This window comes from Micropterus salmoides, unplaced genomic scaffold (assembly GCF_014851395.1).
Source record: "Micropterus salmoides isolate LMB-PRFRI ecotype aquatic unplaced genomic scaffold, ASM1485139v1 Ms_hic_scaffold_16, whole genome shotgun sequence".
NCBI lineage: Eukaryota > Metazoa > Chordata > Actinopteri > Centrarchiformes > Centrarchidae > Micropterus > Micropterus salmoides.
The window spans coordinates 3,212,464-3,239,839 of record NW_024040707.1 but is presented as its reverse complement, the minus strand read 5'-3'; the positions used below and the strand labels follow the sequence as shown (position 1 = coordinate 3,239,839).

Here is a 27,376-nt window from a genome sequence, read left to right as displayed (position 1 = left end):
TTCTTCTGCTTCTTCTCAGGTGAGGACTGATTACCTGACTGTCTCTTTAAAGCTGCAGCACACACGCGTGTTTTTCAGTTGCTGTGATTGTGATTTCCACAATCTAATCCAGCCCACTGTAATGAAATGTTAATCAATTTAAACTTAATATTCATCATCCATTATTTGTTGTTTCTCATAGTTGTACAACACAGGAAGTACTGACCATCAGGGTTCTCTGTTCATCTTTCCAACAGCACTGTGTGGTGGAAACACTGGGCTCGTCAGCGCAAAAGTCTACATTTATACAGGAGCTGAGGGAGGAACTGGTGGAATTAGTTTCCACTTGACTCCGTCTGGAAGCAGGAAGTTCTTCTGTAAGAACGAATGTAAAGCAGAAGATATTCTGGTTAAAACAGATGATGTCAGAGCTCAGAGTGGCAGATACAGCATTGAATACAGAGATGGATCTTCTGGAAGAGGAATTGTGTCTGTGACCATCACACATCTAACCAAGTCTGACTCAGGACGGTACAGGTGCGGTCTGGGCGGGACTTCGGTTCCAGAATCATTCAGGGACTTGGAGGTCAGAGTTTCAGATGGTGAGTTTCTACTGAAAGTCATAAACCGGATATATTTAGTATATTCAACATGTTTAGTACCCGTATTATTATTGATTATACATAATTATTAAATAGTGGGATAAATGTGAGTTATTTATGATGTATGGACTTGGTGTTGACAATTTATAAATAATAGATCAAATGATTTCCCTTCTAGTCACAGCCTGTGGTTGAACTGGGCAGCTCTCAGTGTGACTCTGTGGATCTGTGTTAATGTGAAGCAGGAAGTACTGTGATCTGACGCGTCTTACAGGAAGAACAGAAAGTAACTAATGATTGTTCCTCTTTTCAATGTTTCAACAGCACCGCTAGCTGGAAACTTTGGTTTTATCCGAACATATACTGAAGGAGAAAACGTCACACGTGGATGCAGCGTAACAAACTACAGAAGGCAGAAGTTCTTCTGTAAGAACGAATGTAAAAAAGAAGAGGACATCATCATTGAAACAGATGAGAACAGAGCTCAGAGTGGCAGATACAGCATCGAATATAAAGAAGGATCTGCATTTGGACTGTATGTGAGCGTCACACAGGTGACCAAGTCAGACACAGGACAGTACAGGTGTGGTTACGGCAGAGCTCTGTCTCCAGATTCATCCAACAGGATTAAATTCATGGTCATAGATGGTGAGTTTTTGATTAATTGAATGTCACAAAAAGAGCATGTGAATTCAAAAAGAGAAGTCCACGGTGGACCAGAGATGGTTAATGGTGTGCACCTTAACCCCTAGCAGTACATTTTAATGATCACATTTGCATTGAATGATCACAGATTAATACCTGTGTAATGTGTTGATCAGGAGAACATGGACCTTCTCTCATCAGCTAAAATCAAGTACTCAGAATTTGCTTTTCTGACCATTAACTGAACAAACCAACTTGTAAAAAAACTTGTATATTCTTTGTGTATGATTTATTTATCTATCAATGAGCATCCAATGTTTTCATTGATCACAGCTCCGACCACTTCAAAACCAGACTTGAATCTTGGACCAACATCAGTCCCATCAGCCTCCACACAAGCAACAACTCAGAGCTCCAGTTCGGGAAGTTTCACATCTTCACCAGCTTTCCCTGAAACCACCAACCAGCCGACAGGTACAGTTCACAGTGAATTGTTAGTCCTGCCAATCAGTGACTCTCTTCCAACTTCATTATGAACAAAACAAATGTTCTTAAAACTTTAAAATGAAACAACACTGCTCAGCACATAGGACAGGTCAGTACGTAGAAAAGTAAATTTTACATAAAATGTTACAGTAATTTTCTTCTTCAGCCATACGTCTACATAATGTAAAACTCATCAGGTTTTATTAAAGATGCTACACATACCCTATTTCTTATTACACATGAATAATATACATTTGATTTGAACACATAACAAAAGAAGAAATATCTAGACCAATAAGTTTCCTTTTTCTCTGTTATAATTTTGTTTTTCATTCTCCTTTTGCCATTCCTCATGTTTGTTAGTTGTTGTTTCACTCCGTCTCTGTGTTCCTGTTCTGTGTTTTTGATTTGGTTTGTCTGTTAGTAAGGCATTCTTACTGTGCTCTGTTACATTTGTCCTTGTGTATTGCCATACGCTGTTCTTCCTGTTTTATTTTGAGATCGTCAGTGTCTGGTGGTTGTTTTGAGCTGGTTCCTGTTGTCTGATTCTCCCTCCCCGTTTGCTCCTGTATATTATGTGCTCAGTTCTGTTCACTCCTTACCATGATTTTTAGATTGTCCTCTATACAGTCTATGAGCGTCCACAGAGGCAGTCTTTCCTATAGTCAGCAGTAGATGCGTTCGAGATGACTGCGGCTGACTTGATAGTCAAATGTGAACTCCAGACGACTGCAGGGGCGGGGTATAAAAACTGCGCCATCAAATCAGACACATTGTAGGACACAATTTCTAACCAGCATGCCTTATATATTATATCAAGTCATATTATATATAAGTTATTAAGTCCAGCATGCATGACGTTAAGTCAGTTCCTTTGTACGGAAGCCCTAAGTGGCCCTCGATTAAATTTTTTTTTACTCCATTTTCCACTGATAACGGGTAATTATCTTGTGATCTCAAGATAACGAATGTTGTTTTCCTGTGATAATGGGATAATTTTCTCGCAATCACGACATAACAAACCATAGCTGAATACGGTCGGCAGGTGCATTTCTTTAGCATAATTTCCAAAAAGTTAAAAGTGTTACTGATTACGGTATCACAGGAAAACTGAGTAAAAAATGTTTGTTCATACAGTATATTTTATATTGTTCATACAATTTTATTAAATGAAAAATTATTTCAAAACCACTAGCAAAGAAACACATGAAATTACATTTCATTTACTTAATTAAAATAATGATTTGTAATGTTCAAAAACAAGTTAGTTGAGGAATATCTGGAATACTGAATGATGAAATTAATTTATTGCAAAGATATAATGTTGTGCATCAAAGGGACTTGGTTAAACCTGATAGGGGCTATAGGCCCCCGTCAGTCTCAGAGACACACAAGCTTCCCCACCACCACAAGGTAAACAACATAAAGGGGAGTTTTCAAAGGAAAGTATTTGTTACATGGCACCTTGTCAAAAGTGCCATGTATCTAATGCTTTCATCTTAAACCTTAACAATAAATCAGTGAAAACATTTTGCCATTGGCATTTGGGTCCAATCCTGCATTTCCTGAGCTGTGACAAAACTATGTTTGTGTGTACAGTCAATGTTACTCACCAAAACAGTGTGTATGCTTCATGTCTAACAACTGACCTGAATGCAATACCCTCTTCATAAAATCCATGTTTTAGATCAGTGGGTTAGTGCCCTTTGGTAGGAAGGTTGATCGCATCTATGTGCTTGCATGAGAACAAACAACAGGGACCAACACATAAAAATCACCTCAAGTTCCCAGTGCAAGGTAAATAGATCCCTTTTAAACTGTGTATACTTGTCTCTCTTTCCTCCCAGTTCTCTCCTATGTCCCTCACTCAGGTTACTTCTTGCCTCTGGTTGTGTGCGTGCTCTTGGTTTGTGGCCTGTTGGCTGTTTTTCTGCTGGTCATCTACAAATGGAAGAAAAGGAGGAACATTGATCTGACCAGCAGAGGAAATGCTGGCAGCGTACAGATGGAGGTGACTATGTTTGTTTTGTCTCTGTTTACCTCGGTTTCAATGGTTAAGATTGAGAACTTGGACTTAGACTTGGATTGAAGAAGATCAATGTGGCTCTGTGGATGGGAATGTCAGGCTCTCAGCTGGTACTTTGGTCCAGACTAACATATCATATCAGTGACTACATGGATTGTCATGAAATGTAGTTTTGCCCGAACAATTAATCCTAGTAACTCATCTCAGAGCAAAACAAACCTATGCTAAAGCCCACCAGACTCCATTGAGGAAAAACCCGTTCACCCAGACCCGTTCATGTCCGGCCCGGATCCGATCCAGATCCGTTCATGAAGTGGCTCATTTGGCCAAAACTGGCTACAGAAATATCTAAAATCTAGCTAACCAACATCTACTGTTCTGGACAGTATGGGAACGCCTCTGGGCGTGGCAGGGCTGAAATCATGAATGAAACTACTCCAATCCTATTGGCGTTGCTAGAACGGTAGCGTGTGACGGCGTAACTGGAGGTGTATATAAGCACGGTGGCACACCGGACACATTAGCTTTTTTCTATTCAGCAGGCACTCTGGCATGTTCGATACTACTCAAAAAGCAACCACGAGAGGAAGTTTTCTTACCTGGAAGGAGAAGCAGAGGAGATGGCTGGTGAGCGGTTCAGGCGGTATGTTTTTCCATGCCTGTGCTACATCACGGCTGGGGACACTCATGCCCTGTGTGTTTCCTGTCTGGGGATGCCGCATGCCCAGGCAGCTCTCAAGGGGGCTGCTTGCGGCCATTGCGAGGCCCTGCCCCTGAGGGTGCTGAGGTCCCGTGCGGCTCTCTTTTCCGAAGACAGCCGGATGCGCTCTCCCCGTGGCTTGGGCCCGGCGGTCGCTGAGGCGGCGCGGCGGCTTCGGTCATGGGGCTCCCATTGCGACATCTCCGAGGGCATCGGGACTGCCGAGGCTTTTTCCTGTTCCTTGTCTGCTGACTCCGCCACCTGTCTTCCCTGTTCGGGAGCCCGTTTCTCAGCTTCTCCCACCCGAGGTATGAGTCTGGAGAGGCTTGCACAGTCTGATTCTGAGGAGCTAGACGTGCTTAGCATCATGGAGGATGACTTCCGGGAGCCGGGCCGACGTCATCAGTCCGCGCCCAGCTATGAGAGGCGGGGCAGGAGCCGCGGGCCGGCAGTAACCTCAATGAGCTTTTCTGCACCCCCGCGTCGATCCTTGCCATTCTTTCCTGATTTACACAATGAGTTGTGTAAATCATGGAACAGACCAAGAGAAAAAAAAAGCTGCTCTGCACGGCTTACTGCTTCCCCTCTGTTGGACTACAGCAGCGTGACAGAAACTAAGCAGCACGGCTATGGAACGATGCCTCGCACCCTCGCTTCATTCCTTCAGACGCTGGCGCTCCCCACCAAGCCGTGTCGGACGACATCCGCTTTGGTGGGCAAGGCCTACATGGCAGCGGGTCGAGCTGGTGCAAGCCTGCACACCTTGGCCATCTTGCAGGCATACCAGGCCGATCTTCTCAAGACCGTGACCTAGGGGGAGGTCCCTCTGAGGAGGACCTGACTGAGCTCCGAAGAGCTCAGTCAGCTCAGTCGGACTTAACACTCCGTGTTACCAAGGAGACGGCCCGTTCCATTGGCTGCTCCATGGCAGCATTCGTGGCTATGGAGCGCCATCTGTGGCTCAACCTCTCGGGCATCCAGGGGAAGGAGAAGGCTTTTCTCCTGGGTGTGCCCCTCACTCCTACTGGCCTGTTTGGTGAGGCAGTGGATGCTGTTGTCAGTAGGTTTCAGCACGCTGAAATGCAGGGAGAGGCGTTTGAGCAACATCTCCCCCACCGGTCTGGGTCCAGGACGGTGACGGCTGAAGAGAGACAAGCTCAGCCCTCATCTAGCTCCTACCGCCGGAGCCAGAAGCGAAGCGTCGCTTCCCGTAGTCCCCCTCAACAACCTGGGACGCGAGGCGGTGCTCTCGCCCACAGCCCCCCGAGAGGCTGACTGAGGTCCCCTCCCTTGTGGCGGCTCAGGCAACAGGCACTGTTTTTCCTGCCGTCTTGGCGCTCGGGACAAGCTAGCCGCCAGCGAGCTCTTACCAGTCTTCCCGCCTCGAGGGGTTGCAGCTGGAAAACGATCGGGCTCACACAGCGTGGGTCGCTGGCGAGTTTTTCATGCCGGTCCTCTGCTTCAGGGTGCCACCGGGGACCTACGCATAACACCGGCCACTAGCCTTGCAAATATTTCCCCGTGGGTCCTGCGCACCATAGTGGATAGCTATAGGCTGCAGTTCCGTGTCCACTCCCCGCAGAAGTTCAACGGGGTGGTCTGGACTGCGGTGCATGCGGGGCAGAGCCAGGTGTTGGGACAAGAAGTTCGCTCTCTGCTGGAAAACGGGGCCAGAGAGCTTATTTCCCCGCCAGTCAGAGAGTCCGGGTTCTACAGCCGGTACTTCATAGTTCCCAAGAAGGACGGATGGGTTGCGTCCGATTTTGGATCTGCGGTCCCTGAACCAATCTCTGAGGAGATTCAGGTTCAGGATGCTCACCATCCCCGCCATCATCAGTCACATCCAATCTGAGGATTGGTTTGTCACGATAGATCTGCGAGACGCATATTTCCACATCTCCATCAGTCCCTCTCACAGGAAGTTCCTGAGGTTCGCCTTCGGGGGCGCGGCGTACCAGTATCGGGTTCTTCCGTTCGGCCTAGCACTCTCTCCTCGCACGTTCACCAAATGCATGGATGCAGCTCTGGCCGCGAAGAAGCGCGTGCTGACGCCCGCCCAACGGACTACGTTCCTAGGGGTGGTGTGGGACTCAACGACTATGCGGGCCCACCTGTCACCTGCACACATCGGGTCCAATTTGTCCACAGAGTGCAGTTAGGCCGCACCATCACTGTAAAACACTTTCAGAGGGTGTTGGGTCTCCTGGCAGCAGTGTACAGTGCAATACCTTCTGGCCTGCTGCACATGAGAGCCCTGCAGTGGGGGTTGAAATCCAAGGGATTCTCCCCGAGGTGAAATCCGCTCCGTCTGATACGGGTTACGAGCAGGTGCCTTCGTTCCCAGAAGAGACTGCTGTCCCTCAGAGCGATGTATATCCCTGGGACCCAGATTCAGGGAGCAGACCTGCTGTCGCGACAGGGGCTGAGGCCCGGGGAATGGAGACTCCACCCCGAGGTGGTAGAGTGGTTGTGCAAAGGTTCGGACCCATAGACGTGGACTTGTTTGCGTCTCGAGAGACTACGTACTGTCCGCTCTGGTTCTCCCTCCCGCCCCCAGCCCGCTAGGGCTGGATGCCATGGTGCAGACGTGGCCGAGGCTGCGTCTGTATACTCTTTCCCCAGTTGCTCTGCCCCCGGGGGTTCTGGAGGGGGTCAGTCAGGACAGTGACAGCCTACTGTTAGTAGCCCCGTTTTTAGCCGGCCCGAGTGTGGTTCTCGGACATAATATTGCTCCTAGAGGGCCCGCCCTGGCAGGTCCCTCTGAGAAGAGACCTGCTGTCCCAGGCGGAGGACCGGGCCTTTCACCCGCGCCCCGTCCTGTGGTAGCTATGGGTCTGGCCCCTGAGGGGGCGCAGTTCCTAGAGGCAAGCCTGACAATGGGAGCGGTCGAGACGCTGCTCAGCTCCAGAGCCCCGTCCCCAAGAAGGATGTACGGCCTGAAGTGGAATGTGTTTAAATGCCACCTGGTGTAGAGAACGGGCGGCGGACTTGCCCGGTGACTATGGTACTGGAGTTCCTCCAGGACCGTTTCTCTGCTGGCCTTTTTCCCCCATCCACACTCAAGGTGTATGTGGCTGCCATGGCAGCGTTCCACGCCCCTCTGAGTGATGGGCCTCTGGTGAGGCTTCCACTGGTCGTGCGCTTCCTCCGTGGAGCCCGGAGGATGAGACCCGTGACTCTTTCCAGGGTTCCCACGACCTGGCAGTGGTTCTCGAAGCGCTGGCTGTGGCCCCCTTCGAACCCCTGGAGTCGGCTGAGGCCAAGCACCTGACCCTTAAGATGGCCTTCTCCTCGCTATCACCTCTCTGAGGAGGAGGAGATCTCCAGGCACTTTTGGTTTCTCCTCAATGCCTGGAGTTTGCCCCGGGGAGGGTCAGAGCCATCCTGCACCCCTGTCCAGGTTGGCAGGGTCTACGGTGCTGCAGGCGTTTCATCCCCCACCTCATGTGACGGCAGAGGACGGGAGACTTCATCTGCTCTGCCTAGTCAGAGCGCTGAGTATTTTCCCTCTGAGGTCTTCCCGGTGGAGGAAAGCAGACCAGTTGCTGGTGTGTTTCGGGTCCCCCAAGGCTGGGCTCCCTGCTTCTAAACACACGATCAGCAACTGGATTGTTCAGACTATTTCCCTGGCGGGTTACCTTCACCTGTGGCCGTAAGGGCGCGCTCTACTCGAGGCATGACGGCCTCTAGGGCCCTCCTCGTAGGGGCTTGTTAGGGATCACAGAAAGGACTCGTGAGCGGAAGTAGGCAGGCACACAGGCAGGACTTTATTTAAAGAGCACAGAGATGGGCAGGCGGACTGGCAGGCAGTGAGCAACGGACTGGAGATCCTGAGTACAGGCAGGCTGTGAGCAACGGGCTGGCAATCCTGAGTTCGGGCAGGCAGGCAGCGACTCCACACCAGGGTGAAACTGTGGCAGACAGAAAACAAGAGGTTAGGCAAGATTACAAAAGGTATTTAGGCAACCACGCCCAACCACACACAGACATAGGACAAGACACACATGACTGACAGAAACAACAGGGGCGGGGAAACAGGGAACAAGAGGAAAAGAGGGGAGAGAGACCAACCCACGACAGGGCTTCGCTCCAGGATTTGTGTGAGGCAGCTGGCTGGGCCACTCCTCACACTTTCATCCGGTTTTACAGTCTGGACCTTCCTTCTGCACCCAGCACCCATGCACTCTCCTCTTAGTCGTGCCTACGGGTTACTGCACGCTGGGGGGCAGGCAGAGGCTTCGGCGTGGAATAGTGGGTATTCTCGTTCCCATAATGTCGTCACCGACGCAGTTCGAGTTCCCTCGAAGGGGAACGTCTCAGGTTACGTATGTAACCCTTGTTCCCCGAGAAGGGGAATGAGACACTGCGTTGGTCTGCCACACCTCGCCCCACCTGGAGTGCCTTGCTACATAGCAAAGAGCTAATGTTTCCTTTGTGCTGGCATGCTTATATACGCCTCCAGTTACGCCATCACGTGCTACCGTTCTAGCAACCCCAATAGGATTGGAGTAGTTTCATTCATGATTTCAGCCCTGCCACACCCAGAGGCGTTCCCATAGTGTCGTCACTGACGCAGTGTCTCGTTCCCCTTCTCGGGGAACAAGGGTTACATACGTAACCCGAGACGTTAGTGTCAGTTAGTTTTATTTTCCACCTCTTTGTCAGGTATCCTAACATCGGCTCCCAAACAGGTTGCTGTGTCTCTCAGAAGGTCTGAAGGGGAAACTACCACATCAGCAGAGCAATAATGTAATGCACATCAGAGTATAGGGCAGATAGACTTAAAAAGTATTATGAATTCTCATTACATGATGATGTTATTCTCGTAATATTACAACTTGTTTCTCGTGTCAGAGAACACAAATGTGGGATAGATTCTGAATGTGCAGAAAACCTACTGAAACTGAGGTGTTTAAAAGGCCAGGATTTGAACTGAAATAAAATTATTAATTTATCTTTGTGGTCAAAAGGTGCCACATGCACATTTAAAGAGAATATGTCCCTAAACAAAGCCACAAAGAGGAGGGAAGACTCATTCCTGACTGCATGTTTGTTGAGATGATATCAAATGAGAAAAGTTGATTTACTGGAGAAAACATATCTGAAAAGAACACACAATGCCTGAGAACCTTAACTGCTAAAATCCTGTCTCGTCTTGTGAGCCAATTGTCTCTTCACGTCCCTAGCCTTTACTACGAATATTTGTTTCCTTTTCTTTATGCTGGTCTTATTGTGGTACAAGTTATATTGCTACATGGAATTACTCTTACTTTAGAAATTACCTTGTACTTTTTGCTCTGAAAGTGCTATTTAAATAAAATTATCAAATTATCTCTGGATATTTGAATTGTTGTCACTGACACATTAACAAACAACCTAGGAAATATCTGGTCTGTTTGTCTGGCTACTGCTGAATTGCAGGTTTGATGTCGTTCCTGTTTTATTTTCAGCCTGTCATCTATGAGAACTGTCCTCCAGTCTTACCATGTGAAGACTCCATCTACCAAAGCCTCGATCCAGGGACCACGAGCAACTACTCTACTCTATATCTTTAGACAGTATACAAATGCAATGTCTGCGTTTGGTTTTGTACTGTGCAAGTTATGATGTGCTGTGAGGTTCATTATTGTTCCTTTTCTTTTGGCAGATATTATCCATAAATTATATTATCACCTCTCTGCTGATGATGCTGAGCTGATCATTTGTCTCAGGGTGTTCAGCATTTTGTCTTCAGAAATCTAGGTGTCCTTGGTGATTCTTTCCCAAACTTTGAGAAAAACATAAGGAAATTAATCCAGTCCGGCATTTACCAGTTCCTCAATAAGTGTCATTTTGTAATGAAAGCCAAGAGAAGCCAGATTTCCATTTGCCATTGTAATTTTAGTTTAATGAAACCTTTCCAGATGTTTTATAGAGTTTCTTCAAATGAGTGAAACAGTTCCTCTGTTGATTGTAATGGTTAACCTGTGTGGTGAACGATGGTACTGCACGATCATGTGAAAGAAAAAACACCGCACTTGAACAACTGTGATGGTTATCTAGTTTTCTAGAATTACAAGAAGAACTACTTATGTCCCATTGTGTTATGTGTTGATTTGGATATTTATTCGGTTATTGCCCAAATGTATTTATCTTGTGGATTCACTTTATGGTTTTGGGATTTAGCTCCATCCATCCATCGTCAACTGCGTATCCTGTGTACAGGGTCACAGGGGGCTGGAGCCAATTCCAGCTTACATTGGGCGAAAGGCGTGGTACACCCTGGACAGGTTGCCAGTCCATCGCAGGGCCACACATAGACAAACAACCACTCACACTCACATTCACACCTAAGGATAATTTTAGAGACACCAATTAACCTAGCCTGCATGTCTTGGACGGTGGGAGGAAGGCAGAACACCCGGAGAGAACCCACTCAGACACAGGTAGAACATGCAGACCTCACAGAGAAAGGCCTGGAACAACCAAGGTTGTCTATAATTGAAGGCTGCCCCTGACTAAAGATGTTCCTAGTTGACTGGTAGTCATATGCTAAAGCCATTAGACGGTCATTGCACGTTTACGATATTAATTCATTTATTTAAATACATATTTTTGGGGCATCACAAAATTTGATCCAGGACTGAGAATTTTGTAAGCAATATTGTTAAAACTGCTACATTACAGAGAAATTCAAAACCATAATAATGAGCCTTTAAAATAGCATTTTTACAAGGAGCACAAGCGAGACGCCTGTTAATTACTAATGGCAAAAGAGGTAATGATTCTGAATGTGTCATAACAACCTGCAACCATTATTGTTTCTAAGTATTTGTAATCATTTATCATTTTAATATCCTCTCCATCAATAGTCATTTGTTTCTGGGTGTTGTTACCATTCCTAAAATCCCAAATGATTTCTTTGGTTTTCTTGGTTTTCATCTGAAGAAAACTGGACCTGCACAAACTGATCTACCCACACCCGGTAGCTGGTTTCATCATCATCTTGAATCAAACCAATGATTGCTGTATCGTCAGTAAATTTAATTTAATAGTAACATGATCAAATGTGCTGCTTCTACAGGGTAAATAAAAATGGGGAAATAGTGCTCCCGTGTGGAGCTCCAGTGTTAGTAATAATATGAGAAGACACTGCCCCATTTACTCTGTATTTACACTGTACTCGGTTAGTCAGAAAGGACTCGACACATCTGATTTTGTGATCCTTTACTCTTAACTGCAGTAATCTCTCCATCATAATATGGGGTCTGATGGTATTAAATGCAGATGAAAAATCTACAAAAAGAACACGATTATATTGTTTAGCAGCATATACAAAAGAGCATCCTCCATACTCCTCTCCTTCCTATATGCAAATTGTAATGCGTAAAGTTTGTGTTGCACTTCCTTAAGGACATGGTTTAAGACAATCCTCACAAGACTCTTCATTAGAATTGATGTTAAGACAACTTGTCAATAATCATTTAAGACAGTTTTAACAGTTTTGGTACTGGAACTATTTGCGACCCCCTGTCAAAAGCTAGCTTCAGATCTGTATTTATGGCTTATCATTTAGGAAAAAAACCTTTTTTTTTTCCTGGGATTGTAAGTGAGAATGTGTTGCCCAATCTACTGCAAGTGTCAAAAAGGTTTCTCTTCCCTCGTGGGGTAAAAGTTAGGCAATACATTTTTTCTGGAGCAGTCGTAAACATTTATGCTCACAGTTTGAGTCGGTAACAGCACACTTTGAAATACTAAATTCAGCATTAAAAAGGAAAGACAGACAAAACACATTTTGATAATTAAATTCAACATTTTAGTGATTTTTCAAGCAACAATATTTAATTTTTCCAGCTTTTGAAAAGTCCTTAATTTTCCTTCTTGATGTTCATTTTATTTTGAGGAAGTAACAAGTACTTCTATTGAACGATTTTAACAGATAGGTTTACATGTTTTCAAGTATGGCCTAGAACAGTATTCACAAGCTCATCATTATAAAACTGAGTCATAGTTTCTCTGTATTTTTGTCCCCAGTCTAAACTAAATATGGATAAGCAGCATTCAGATTTTATGCACCTATCTATCTATCTAGAACACACTCCCAGAAAACTGCAGGTCTGCTGAAACTTGTTATTTTAAACGGATACAGGATACTTTTTGCTACTGCCTATTAAATCAGTCATACTTCTGTATGATAAGAGCATTGATCCCCCCAAATGTCATTAAGATGAAAGCAACTTTATTCCAATCACGAGTTTTCAAACATCCTGTGCCACTCAAAAGTGCATTACCAAAGTACAATAATAATAATCCCTAACAAAGAAAAACAAAGAGTGGTGCAATGACATTTTCGTGCTCAGGCCTAATGACATTTGAAGTGAGAGTGGCAAAATTGTGAAAAAAGCGAATACTCACAGAGGAAGAAGAAGCAGATCAAAGGGTGAAAGAAATTCATGTTGAGGCTCTGATGGTTTACTCTTGCTTCTCTTCCTCCTTCACTGGCAAACCAGGAACTTTTTACTTCTTTAAATGATTGAGTTCCTCCTTTGAACACAAAACACACACACACACACACACACACAAACAGCCCTACTCTCTTTCCCTCTCCATCAGTATGTATCTCTAAGTATTTTTTGCAATATCATTTTCCTTTATATATAAATATATACATATTATATGTTTAATTAATTTGAATCACTTATGATCAGCACTTCCTATTAAAATACTGATTTTGTTGAGGAACAAAGCCTGATAGTAGATTTTACCTAATTTTACTAATACGCAATTGTTAAAAAAAGATTTTATCTTTACAATTGTTTTGAATGTTCTACCTCAGGATTTGTGAAGTGTTTGTCATGTCTGGTTTCTTCAGCTGTCACTCAGGAGCAAAAATCAGCCTTTAAACTTGAAAGTAATAATGATTTGACATTTATCCTGATAATTATTGATATATTTTGGTATCGTAAATCTTGTACACTATATTGCCATAAGTGTTGGGACACCCCGCCAATCACTTCCATGGTGTATAAAGTCAAGCACCTAGGCATGCAGACTGCTTCTACAGACATTTGTGAAAGAATGGGTCGCTCTCAGGAGCTCAGTGAATTCAAGCGTGGTACCATGATAGGTTGTCACCTGTGCTTTAAGTCCATTTGTGAAATTTCCTCACTACTAAATATTGCATGGTCAACTGTTAGTGGCATTATAACAAATTGGAAGCGATTGCAGTGTTTCCCAAAGAATGACAGCATAACCATGGTGCTTTTCTAACATTAAGATAGCTGCTACTTGCTTATAACTTTTTTGAAGGTGGATCTCTGACATTAACAGTGTTGTGTTGGACAGATTTGTGCATATTAAAACTATCTTGTTAAAGTAAAATCTGATTGGGCTGGACCATGGATCACATCTGTTACTAGCCCCCACCACCTCTGCTCTCTCTTTCTTGCGTTACGGGCCACAGAAACACCATTCTTCAGACGGCTGCTGCCAATGGTGCGAAAACAGCCGGTATGTTTGAGGAGGAGGCGGAGAGAGGAGAGTGGAGGTGAAGCGGTGAGCATGGAGCAGCTCAGCCTGTAGGGAGGGGTCAGGGAGGGAGGGTCATTTACAATGGGGATGCTGGGGACATGTAGCCACCACTTTTTGAAAGCATTTGTTAAAAAAGTTCTGAAAAATGGCTTGCACCAAATTATATAAGAAAGGTTTATTTGCACAATAATCCTGCAATGCAATGTAAATGTAGAAGAAACCTCTGATGGACCTCCACTGTTGTGAACTGTACCTGTCAGTTAGTTTCACGGACTGATGTTGAAAAAGGTCCAAGAGTCAAATTTGGTTTTGAAGTGGCTGGAGCTGTGAACAACAAAGATAAAATGATCATGAGATGCTTCCTGCAGATTTTATACAGACTGAGAGTACGTCTCAGGTTACGTATGTAACCCTTGTTCCCCCGAGAAGGGGAACGAGACACTGCGTTGGTGCGTGGTAGGGCTGAACTATGAATGAAACTACTCCAATCCTATTGGTGTTACTAGAACGGTAGTGTGTGACGGCTTAACCGGAGGGGGTATATAAGCACGCCGGCACATAGGACACATTAGCCCTTTCTATGAAGCAAGGCACTCTAGGCGGGGTGAGGTGTGGCGGACCGACGCAGTGTCTCGTTCCCCTTCTCGGGGAACAAGGGTTACATACGTAACCCGAGACGTTCCCCTTCGTGGGAACTCGAACTGCGTCGGTGACGACACTATGGGAACGAGATACCCACTTAGGCCGCACCGAAACCCCGCCTGCCCCCAGCGTGCAGGACCTGACGGCACGACTAGGAGGAGAGCGCACGGGTGCCGGGTGCAGAAGGCAGGTCCAGACTGTAAAACAGGATGAAAGTGTGAGGGGTGGCCCAGCCAGCCGCATCACAATAATCCTGGAGTGACGCCCCTGCGAGGAGGGCCCTAGAAGCCGCCATGCCTCGAGTAGAGTGCGCCCTTACGGCCATAGGTGAAGGCAACCCGCGCACCTGATAGGCCAGGGAAATAGTCTGAACGTTCCAGTTGCTGATGGTGTGTTTAGAAGCGGGGAGCCCAGCCTTGGGGGAATAATTATTTCTTTTTTCAACAGCACCGTTCGCTGGTTTTATCTACACATATAATGAAGGAGAAAATGTCACACTGGGATGCAGCGCTACTATCTACGGAACGTTGAAGTTCTTCTGTAAGGGCGAATGTAACAAAGAAGAGGACATTATCATTGAAACAGATGGGAACAGAGCTCAGAGTGGCAGATACAACATTGAATATAAAGAAGGATCTGTATTTGGACTGTATGTGACCATCACACAGGTGACCAAGTCAGACACAGGACAGTACAGGTGTGGTTACGGCAGAGCTTTGTCTCCAGATTCATACCGCACGCTTCAGATCATTGTCATAGATGGTGAGTTTTGTTTTATTAAATGTTTTAATCCATGTACCTTCTGTTCAAGGTGGATGTGAACCAGAGATGGTTAGCTCCTTAACATTTTAATGATCATATTTTTCATTGAATGATCACACTATATATGGGAGACTGTATTAATAACAATAATAATTATTCATTTAGCTAACGTTTTGATCCAAAGCGACCATTGCTTTTTATGTGTCAGAGGTCGCATGCCTCTGGAGCAACTAGGAGTTAAATGTCTTGCTCAATACTGTTGGACGGGCTCTACTGTAATGTTGCCACCATTCTCTCAGTCTGTGAAAAATCTGCAGGAAGCATCTCATGATTATTGTATCTTTGTTGCTCCAGCCACTTCAAAACCAAATTTGACTCATGGACCTTTTTCAACATCAGTCCCTGAAATCACAAAAAAAATGATGAATATGTATCAAAATTCTTTTGATAATTTTTGATCAGCAACGTCTGTGGAGGATTCTGCCAAAGTTTCAGGTCAATTGGTGAAACCGTCTGGGACGAGTTCGCAAAAATAGGTTTTTGAGAAAAGTGATAAAAAGTCACATTTGAATGGAGTTTTGTTAAAATTTGCTAATAAGTTTGCCATTTGTTTAAAACACAAATGCTACCTTATGATTTATGTTTTTTTAAAAGTGTCTCAGAATATAGTGTTTTTTGTTGGCAATTGTCATTCTTGTCATGGTTTACCATTGAAACCAGGAGTGAAGGGACTGTTTCATTTAATGCAGTTTTCTCATCTGGCCATGTCTCAATCAACTGATACAGTATGTACTTTACTGCCCATATAGGGGGCCCTCACTTAGCTGGTATCTGCTATTTTACAGTTACATCTTATTACTGTTTACAATGTTTTCTTGTGAGCTGTCATTTTCTGCTTCTCTCTCCAGGCACATTCCCCTTCTGCAAACCTACCACTACAGTTCTCTCCCTGTCCACCAGATGCCCTCTGACTTTTCCATCTATCTTAGGTTGTGTTTGACTTCATGCGCTGACTTAGCTACGTTAGCTAGCACAGCATGGTTAACACTAAACAACCACTCACCGGAAAATGGAACAAAATATCACAAAATCCTCTGCTGAACCTTGAGCAGCTACTCCCTATTGCCCCTCAGGACAGACTTCATTCAGAAGAACCTCTAAAACAGACTTTTATTTACACTTCTACTCTCTGCTCTGTGTTGCTCATTTGTTTTCTTTCTTTTTTCATGCAAGCGTTACGGAAACATTCTCTCTGCAGCGCCACCACTGCCCCCCATCTGAACAAAAACAGCTACTGCAGGTTAAGAAAATACAAGGCATAGAAAATATATTCACCCTGATCAGAGACTATTTCGAGCGGGTTACATTTAACCAGCCCGTTTTCCATGCCTGAACGTCTGCTTATCTGTACATATCTCCCTGCCTGCCTATCAGCATCTGCCTTTAAACCTTTCTTTTTACTAAATCTCTGAAATCATCCTGCCTGTCAGCCTTTGGGTCCAATCTTGCATTTCCTGAGCTGGGACAAAACTGTTTGTATTTATAGTCAGTGTTAATCACCAAAACACATTGTGTGTATCATTAAGATCTAACAATTTACTTGAATGCAGCACTCTCATCATAAAATCCATGTTTTACATAGATAGAATGTTTATGGCATTAAAGACATGTGCTCGCATTATGGAGTTAATTTTGTTTTATTATTATTTGTGTGAACAGATCTGTAAATCGTAATCTGTAAAAATAAAACACTTTCTGCAAATACAAAATGAAGATTTGTAAACTCACAAAAATATTTTGCAGATATAAAACAGATCTGCAAATACATAACCAAAGTCCACGAATATATTAAATAATTTACGATTAAATTAACCACATTTATGAGTCTAGTTTTAATTTATAAATTGTTGAAAGGCATTTGTGAATATCTTAACATTTGACAGAGATGGGGACTCCGACTTAAGTTGGACAGGCAGTGACTTGAGACTCGACTTGAGACTCGAGGTGCGGGACTCGTGAACAGTGTTTATTTTTCGGAAACATCTGATGAGCTCGCTGTAATTCCCCTCCAGGGCTTTCAAGATTTATCAAAAGTGTGGAATGAGATAACGCATGTTTGAGGAGGAGCCACTCAAATATTTGCAGCAGCAGCCCCAGCCAATTCTCTCAAGTTTTTACTAGCAGTTAAATTTTACCTATAGTGCATGATTGACCTGAACAAATATAACAATAACAATAGGTAAATCTGATAAAAGGCCATTTTTATATAAACTTGTATTTCAAAAATACAAATGTATCAAAACTAAAGAGAAATTTGGCTGTGTGTAGCACTGCTGGACACAGTGCTGGACAACTTGCCCTATGCATGCCAAGCTGTGTGTGTGAGTAGGCTACACATTTCAGCTTAAGAATGGTGTTTTGTGTTGTAATTGGTTGTTGCACATTTTAATTCCTTGATGACAGAGGTAGGGATCTTCCGCTTGAAGCCCTATGCTTCAAGGTCAGCCATTTTCACCATCATGATGGAAGCACTCTATCCAGAGCCCAAATTCAGAAAAACATCTCTAGGCCTTTCCTTAGTTTCAGGTAGCCAAAGCTAAGCCCAGTGGTGGACAGTAACAAAGTAGTACTGTACTTAAGTACACAAGGTATTTGTACTGAACTTTATTTATTTTATTTTCATGCCACTTTCTACTTCTACTTCCCCTCATCGCAAAGGGAAATATTGTACTTTTTACTTCTGACAGCTTCAGTTACTAGTTTCTTTAAAAAATAAGCTTATTACACACAAAATGTATGAATAGTTTGGTTCCATTTACTGCTTTTATTTGATTATTTTAATGTATTTTTAATCATTTTGAGGTTTGAACTGACAAAACAAGCATTGTAAAGGTGTCACTTAGGGAACTGTGAGAACATTTCTTTTCTTTTTTCAGAATTTATTACAATCAACTAATGGAGAAAATAATCAGCTGATTAAAAATAATTTACATAATTGACAGTCGCATCAGTCAATCAGCCCTAGAAATTTTAAACAGCTAGAAGTGCAAAAACAGCAACCACCATCACAACTGCCGTAGAGTCAGTGAAAGCTGAACTTTGCTTGTTGTTTCCTCGCTCCTCCCGTCCCCAGGCTCTTATTTGTGCTCCAAGGAGCGAGGACCGAGGAGAAATCACTGGGGAGCTATGAGCGAGGATACATGAGTGCATCTTTCACGGTCTTTTACTGACCGACACGCCTCCTTATTGGGTTGCCATTATACAGATTGGATGCTGCAGCTGATCGGACTGATCTGATACATCACGACAGATAACACATTAAAAGTGTATCACTGCAAAGTCTTATGTTTGATTTGTTTTATGATTCACTGTGTAGTTAAAATCCGTGTTCATTGTAGGTCTGAACCCCACACAACTTTCTTCATTTATTAGAAAGATTTTTATTTCTCCTATTAACTTTTATTATGGTAACAATTAAAGTCAGAAAGAATCGGAGAGTCTGTCAGCAAGAAAAATTTTTAACATAAGTTATCGTCATTTCTATTCAGTCACATGTGAGGCTGGTCATTCCTGTGTTTAGTCCAAATACATCACAATAAAACGTAGTAAACAAGTAAGGAGTCGGACAAGTCACTAAACTGCAAGCAAAGGAAAATAAAGCCTGCACATCCAGCCATCGATCTTATCGACTGCATCTGATGAAAGCAGACAGCAGACATGTTAGGGCATGTATCATTTCAGGTCTTTTGATGTTGCAATGATGCCATTATGTAGCATTCCACAATATGTTAAATATTGTTAGTGCTAATGCTAGTATTTGGGAGCAATGCAGTCAGAAGGGAAGTATTATGTCGGATTCAAGTTCAATTGAATGTTAAATGAGATGTACATGACCTGACTGAAAGATGACTATTGGTAAGCTGTAACTGAAGATACAAAACTATGTTATGATTAAGGATAATGATATGGAATTTGAAGAATATCCTTAAAATGGATTGTGATTTTGTTACGGCAGAATAAAGAAGGCGCTTGAGTTGGTCACACACGTATATCTGTTCCTTACTGCTTCGCAGCCATCCAGAACTGTGTAGCAAAATAGCTACTGGCCCAGGCAACCCTAGGCTTGAGGCCGGTGACATTTGCACCTTCCTTTAAAACGTATTAAATACAGATGCTGTTGCACTCACATGAAATTGCGTTTAGGCTTGGTAGATCACATTGCGTGTAGTAAATAAATGTATTTGCATGTTACCTTCCCACTACTTTGCATAATTTAAACGCCCTTAAATTGCGCATTCATTAAGCTCTCTTGCACTTTCGGAAGACGTCATTCTGCGTGCACACCGTTAGTAGATCAGCTTACGTGTTAATTTGCTGGTGATATAAAGTTTGTACACGTTTTTACTCAGGCAAACCTTTAGTAAATCTGGCCCATGGTGTGTATCCTTGACATCTAACAACTGACTTGAATGCAGTACCTTTTTCATAAAATCCATGTTTTACAGTTGGCATGTCACTGTAGATCAGTGGGATAGTGTCCTTCGACAGGAATGTTTATCGCATTAACCAGGTGTGCTTCCATTTGACCAAACACGTATAAATGTATAAAAAATACTCCAATAAGATCCCTTTCAAATTAGCTTTACTGGCAGGAATGTATAGCAACAATATCGCCAGATATCTTTTAATCCATGTATAGAGAATTCTCTCTTCCTTCCCAGCCCTCTCCTGTGTCCCTCGCACAGGTTACTTCTTGCCTCTGGTTGTGTGCCTGCTCTTGGTTTTTGTGCTGTTGGCTGTTTTCTGCTGGTCTGCTACAAACTGAAGACAAGGAGGAACAACAGAGGAAATGCAGATAGCGTACACATGAGGTGACGGTCTTAAGCTTGTTTTGTCTCCGTTTACATGGGTTTCAATGGTTAAGGGTGAGAACTTGGACTTTGGGGCAGAACAGTGTGGCTCTGTGGATAAATGTGTCAGCCCCTCCATTGGTCCACTACTTAACAATGACTATCTTAACAATGATTTCATGGATTGTCATGAAATGTAGTTCTGCCCAAACAATAAATCCTGGAAACTCTTGACTTTTCATCGAGAGCACCAGCATCTTAGAATCTCATATTTAAGGGGCCTTCAGAGAACGAGTGGTTGTTGCATCCACCGGCGGTGTTTTTAGGTGATACCACGTTGGCAGCAGTGGCAGACAGTGTGGGGCCGGATGCCGCTGTCAAGAACGAGAACAGCATTTTACCATTGCTATGTGAACATGGAAACCACAGAAACTACAGTAAGAGAAATGATACAGGAGCTGCCTGTTCACTGCCTGTTATCTGGATGATTGACAATGAGCGACATCAGTTTCAAAATCTGACTATCCAGTCTGGGACATTTATCCCAAACATTCTGTATTAACCATGTCCTGTTGCTAACTATTTCCTCTATTGGAAGTTTTGGCATTAGTTCCGATGTGCCCACCCTGAGTTAATGGGCTTGATGCCACTGGTCATCACAAGTATCATGACTTCCTTTATACCGTTTGTAATCATAGAAGATAACAAACAAAATGTACACGTACTGGCAGGAAGCAACATTTTTGCATTCACTGCAGCACTTTAATGAGTGAGCAAAGATTAAAAATGAACACAATATTCTTAAGCTTTAAATGTACATATCATAGAGAAACTGAGGTTCATGGCTTCATGCCGTGTCTGTCTTCGATGCTTCAAAACTTCAAACCTTTTTTCAACACAATCAAGAAGAAGCCTCAAAAGCTTCATGAGGCTTTGTCTGCCCATCACTAGTTGGCGGAGGCACAGGAGTTCTGAAACACAAGAGAAACACAGGACTTACACAGAGTACAAACGATCATTGAAAACAAGCTTCACAAAAGAACACTGCAGACAAACCGGCCGGCGGTACCGCACCACATGAAAGGGAGGGAAAATGAGAGAAACAAGGAACACACCCAGAGTCACAGAACTGGCTGCCAGAGTAAATGCTAAAGCACCTTCATCTTCCTGACTGATCAGAGTTGAAAGAGTGAAGTGATAGAGGCAGTTCTCCTGCAGTTGAATGATTTGTCTCCATCAGGATCAAATTCAGAATGAATATCCACCGTGTTCTGTTCTTCTGCTTCTTATCAGGTGAGCAACATTGCTCTTCTGGCACTTGCAGCTGAACTTCGCTAATGGCTTTTCATCTCATCTCATTCTCTGATTTTCATCTCTTCTGCTCACTTCATCTCATTATACAACCCTGTATTGTTCCTTGTACCTTCACCTCTGCTTCTCTGTGGAGTGGATCAGCCCTCATTATCCCGCAGTCAGTGTACAACACAGGAAGTACTGACCATCAGGATTCTCTGTTCATCTTTTCAACAGCACTGTGTGGTGGAAACACTGGGCTCGTCAGTGCAAAAGTCTACATATTTACAGGAGCTGAGGGAGGAACTGGTGCAATTAGTTGCTATTTGCCTCTGTCTGGAAGCAGGAAGTTCTTCTGTAAGAACGAATGTAAAGCAGAAGATATTCTGGTTAAAACAGATGATGTCAGAGCTCAGAGTGGCAGATACAGCATTGAATACAGAGATGGACCTTCTGGAAAAGGAATTGTGACTGTTACCATCACACATCTGACCAAGTCTGACTCAGGACGGTACAGGTGCGGTCTGGGCGGGACTTCGGTTCCAGAATCATTCATTGACTTTGAGGCCAGAATTTCAGATGGTGAGTTTCTACTGGAAGTCATAAGACCTTGGTTGAACTGGGCAGCTGACAGTGTGACTTTGTGGATCTGTGTTAATGTGAAGCAGGAAATATTGTGATCAGACTGCAACATCTTACAGGAAATACAGAAACTAACTAATGTTTGCTGATCTTTCCAACAGCACCGCTGGATGGACACTTTGATTTTATCCGTACAAATATTGAAGGAGAGGATGTCACACTGGGATGCAGCAATACTGTCTACGGAAGGCGGAAGTTCTTCTGTAAAGGTGAATGCAAAACAGAAGAGGACATCATAATTGAAACAGATGAGAACAGAGCTCAGAGTGACAGATACAGCATCGAATATATAGAAGGATCTGCATTTGGACTGGAAGTGACCATCTCACAGGTGACCAAGTCGGACTCAGGACAGTACAGGTGTGGTTACGGCAGAGCTCTGTCTCCAGATTCATACCGCACGCTTCAGATCATTGTCATAGATGGTGAGTTTTTGGTTTATTGAATGTCATAAAATGGGTCTTCATAATCCTACCTTCTGTTCAGTGCATGTTAATTAAAAAAAACGTCCATTGTGGATGTGAACCACAGAGGGTTATAGGTTGGCATCTTAACCTCTAATCGTACATTTTAATGAACACATTTTATGGAATGATCACATCCTATACATGGGAAATCTTATTAATACTTGTGTTGATCAGGAAAACTTAGAGCTTCTCTCGTCAGCAAAAATCAAAATTTTGTTTTTGTGGTTATTAATCAAATAAACCAACTTATAAACTTTTGTATATTTTTTGTGTATGATTTTTTTTAATAAGTAGCATCCAATGTTGTCACAGTTCTCTCTGTGTAAAATCTGCAGGAAGCATCTCATCATCACTGTCTTTGATGTTCACAGCTCCAACCACTTCAAAACCAAACTTGACTCCTGGACCTTTTTCAACATCTGTCCCATCAGCCTCCACACCAACAACAACTGAGAGTTTAAGCTCCAGTTCAGGAAGTTTCACATCTTTACCAGCTTACCCTGAAACCACCAACCAGCCAACAGGTACAGTTCACGGTGTACTGTTAGTCCTCCTGCCAATCACTTCTCTTTGCCAACTTCATCTTCAACGAAACATATGTTCTTAAAACAAAATAGATTAAATAGATTATATTCCTACCTCTTTCTCTACCTGTCCACCAGATGTCCTCTGACTCTGACTCCAGCCACTCCCTCTTGTTCGACAGTAACCCATTTCCCTCCAGTCCCAGTCACCTGACCTTCACCTACCAACTGTTCACTTTCCTTCTCAGCCCTGAAGATATTTATTCAGCCCTTTTCTACTCAGTCCCTGCCAGTTCGTCAAAGGAGATGTGACTCATACTTTCTTCTTCAAGCCTGAACTTGCACATCTACTTACCTACCAGCATCTGCCTGTAACCCTTTATTCTCTTATCTCTCTAACCTCTAACTTTTTTGGACATTTTATGGAATGATCACATCCTGTATATGTGAAATCATATTAATACTTGTGTTGTACCAGCATCTGCATGTAACCCTTCCTTCTCCTTCCTGCCTGCTTCATCTGCATTTGGGTCCAATCTTGCCTAACCCAAGCTTTTACAAAACTATGTTTGTGCTTACAGTCAGTGTTACTCACCAAAACACTTTGTGTGTATCCTTGAGGGTCTAACAATTGATTTGAATGCAGTGCCCTCATCATGTCACTGCCAACTGTAGCTCAGTGGGACAGTGTGTCTTTTGTCATGAATGTTTATCACATTAACCATTAACCATTAACCCGTGCTTGCATGAGAACAAACACAACAGGAACTAACATGTAGAAAAGAAAATGGTCCACAGGCCTGCTAGTGGTCAAAAAGTTCACAGGGCACCGTAAGTTCCCGATAAAAGACAAAGATCCCTTTCTTTTATATTGTGTGTATATATAACACTTGTCTCTCTCTCTCTCTCTCTTCCTTCCCAGCCTTCTCCGATGTACCTCACCCAGATTACTCCTTTGTCCCCCGTCCACGTTACTTCTTGCCTCTGGCTGTGTGCCTGCCCTTGGTTCTTGTGCTGTTGGCTGTTTTTCTGCTGGTCATCTACAAATGGAAGAAAAGGAGGAACACTGGATTGAAAAAAAGAGCAAATGCAGGCAGCGTACACATGGAGGTGACTATGTTTAACTTGTTTTGTCTTTATTTGCATGGGCTTTAATGATTAAGAGCGAGAACTTGGAGCTGGTTTGCATGGACCTCTAACTCAGTCTGATCTGCTGGGTCATTTGGGTGGAGCAGCAACTGTTCGATTAGGGTCTGAGCTGCTTGTATCTGATGCTGGCTGTACACCTCTTGCTGTGCTCGAACTGGCTGAGGCTGCCGGTGTTTCACCCAGGTCTGTGGGACTTTCTAAAGACTTCTGGACTGGGTCTGTGCTAAGGCTTGGCTGGCTGGGGCTGGTTGTGGATCAACTTTGCTAGCATTAACTGACTGGCTGGAGTCTGTGCTTGTACTGGCTGATGATCCAGCATCTACTGACAAACTTAAGCACAGTCTCTGTAAATTGTAGTAACTATACTTGCTTGATATTAATTTTATCAGCTGCATCAGGCCCATTCAAACAGATCCCACGGGTTCCCTTTAATACATTTTCAAATACACAATACTATTTATGGCTGAATACGTGATTCTTATTATTTACTGACAGATGTACATCCATGTGGCCCAGTCTGCCCTGCTAATCAACATTTTAACAGTCAACAGTAAACGACAATACATTGCATTCCATCTTGCATTAGTCTATTTTAAAATAAATATTGTCAGTTCTTTGCACCATTACTTTTACTGATTTATGCTTATGTTTAGGTCTAATTATGGTATAATTTACCTTGTTACATGGAAACAACCCTTCTCTTAGAAATTATCTTGTACTTCTTGGTCTGAAAGTCTGACTACTGCTGTGTATCAGGTTTGATGTCATTGCTGTTTTATTTTCAGTCCATCATCTATGAGGCGGCTGCGGCTCAGGAGATGAAGCGGGTTGCCTACTAATCAGAAGATGGAGGGTTCAATCCTTGGCTCTTCAAATCTGCATGTCAAAGAGGGCAAGATAATGAACCCCGAAAGTGTGTGTGTGGATTTGTATGCAGCAAGGAAGCATTTTATTCCTTTCTTGTTTGCAGATTATTATAAATGATATTATCAATCCGGTGATGATACTGAGGTAATTCTTTGTCTCATGGCAGACAAACAAAATGACGTAAGTATAAATAAATAATTAATGCATAAAAATGCATAAATCAATAAATAAATACATACATACAATTTAAAATAAATACATTTTTTCAATGAAAATTCTAACATACCCACTAACATGTGAATTGGGTTTATGTCACGTATTTTATTTCCCCTTAAAGCACTCTGACAGAACAGGAGTTCAAACTGGTCAGCAGCAGGTCCGCCAGCAGCCTCCCACTCGAGGCCATTGCAGGGATTTAATTATCTGAACCATTTGTGTAATAACTAAGGTTAGTTAGCTAGCTTGTGTCATGTAGATGAATCATTTGCTTCTGTCTGGTTTGCAGTGCTGCCCCAAGCTAACCAATCCTGCTACGGATTGATGTTGGCACCACCAACTCAATTTGGATGAAGGTACAATAAATAAATGTAAAAGTACAGAAATAAATAAATGTGTGCATAAACAAATGTAGAAATACAGAAATACATGTAGAAATACAGAAATAAAAAAAACATGGAAAAACAGAAATAGCTTGCTATCAAATGCATGTTTTTATTTAATGCGGCATATTTATGCTTTTTCGTCCTTAATAACATTTTGCCACTTGATTATTCTGAAATGCCCAATCTGTCTTTAGAAATGTTGGTGTTCTTGGTGATTCTTTCCTAGATTTGAGACAACTGAAGGAATAAATGCAGTCCAGCATTTACCAAGTCAGCCATGTGTCATTTTGCAATAAAAGCCAAGAGAAGCCAGATTTCCATTTGTATTTGTTTGTTAGTTATTTTACCAAATGAAGTCACTGTATTTGTCATCCTTTATTTGTATTTTGTTGTTCAGCCCAAATGTATGGATCTTGTGGATTCCTTTTTATGGTTTTGGGGATTTAGTGGTATGCGTAATTTTATGGACAGATACATTTAGGAATTTTAACCATTTCACATTAATCATTAGTCAAGTATTTTAATTATGTTGATATTCATTTTTGGGTGTGCACAGGGGCCAATAACTTGTTAAATGTTTGATCTTTGATGTATTTTTGGAGTGGTTAGCTGTAATAAAAAACTATGCATGGAACTTTGTATGTTGATGTTCTCTACTTTATTAGGTGTATTAATATGTTTGGATATAATTGTACCAGGGCCGCCCCAAAATAAAGATTTGCTACCCAACTAGTAGTCAGGTTGTCATGATGTTATGGCTGATTTGGCTTTAGCTCTGACATTTGCAGAATAATATTTTGAGACAAAAGTCGTAATATTAAGAGAATAAAATCGCAATCAAATGAGAATGAAGTCATAATATATTAACAAAATCTACCTGCCCCTCCTGTTATTGCTCTGCTGATATGGTAGTAGACAGACACAGTGCCTGTTTTGGCACTGCTCTTCATCAGAGGTGGAGAACCAAAACTGAAAACACTTGTGATCAGACATAAATCTCAACACAGATCCACACAAATGTCAAACTTCAGCACATCTGATAATGTGCAGCTCTCACACTTCAAAGGGAAACATCCCGGAGCAGAGAGACAGGCAAACAGAGTAAAAGTGTCTCTGAGCGAGGGGGACAGAGACAGCAGAGAGAGCGACAGGTGTCTGTGTCACGGCCAGCTGTGTCATGTTATTCTCTCACTACTTTACAGCGGACTGTGTAGCAAATCCTACAATGACTAGACACTGACTGATAACATTTATAGGCTATATAAATGTTTTGATTAAAATTATTGCTGGGGACAATTCAGTTGTTGCTGACAAGCCCTGAAGCTCTGAGCATGCTCTCTTTCTCTCTCTCTCTCTCTCCTTTCACTCTAAATGCAGTCAGGCTGAGTAACGGTGGGGGGGTTACTTGAACTTCAAACAAAATATAGCAATATTATTGCGAGTAGCCTCAGTTCTTTGAAGACCTGCGAGACAGGCTGTGTCATTAAGATTATTGCATATTAATACATAAAATATTTTTGATGTTGTTGTTGTTGAGTTACATTCAGGGCTATAGTCAAAACATTCGGGGCTAAAGCCCTGGAAAAACCACCTGGCGATGCCGATGATGTATAAATACCTTACATAATGA

General features: G+C 43.0%; 1 protein-coding gene across 1 annotated transcript; it reads left to right on the top strand.

Moving 5' to 3' along the window:
- The first annotated feature begins 874 nt into the window (after positions 1–874).
- On the top strand, positions 875–10,442 carry LOC119905063. Its single transcript, XM_038721772.1, has 4 exons — positions 875–1,229; positions 1,560–1,700; positions 3,560–3,723; positions 9,889–10,442. Exons 1-4 carry the CDS (start codon positions 875–877, stop codon positions 9,991–9,993), a joined length of 765 nt encoding a protein of 254 aa, XP_038577700.1. The 3' UTR covers positions 9,994–10,442.
- The last annotated feature ends 16,934 nt before the right edge of the window (positions 10,443–27,376 follow it).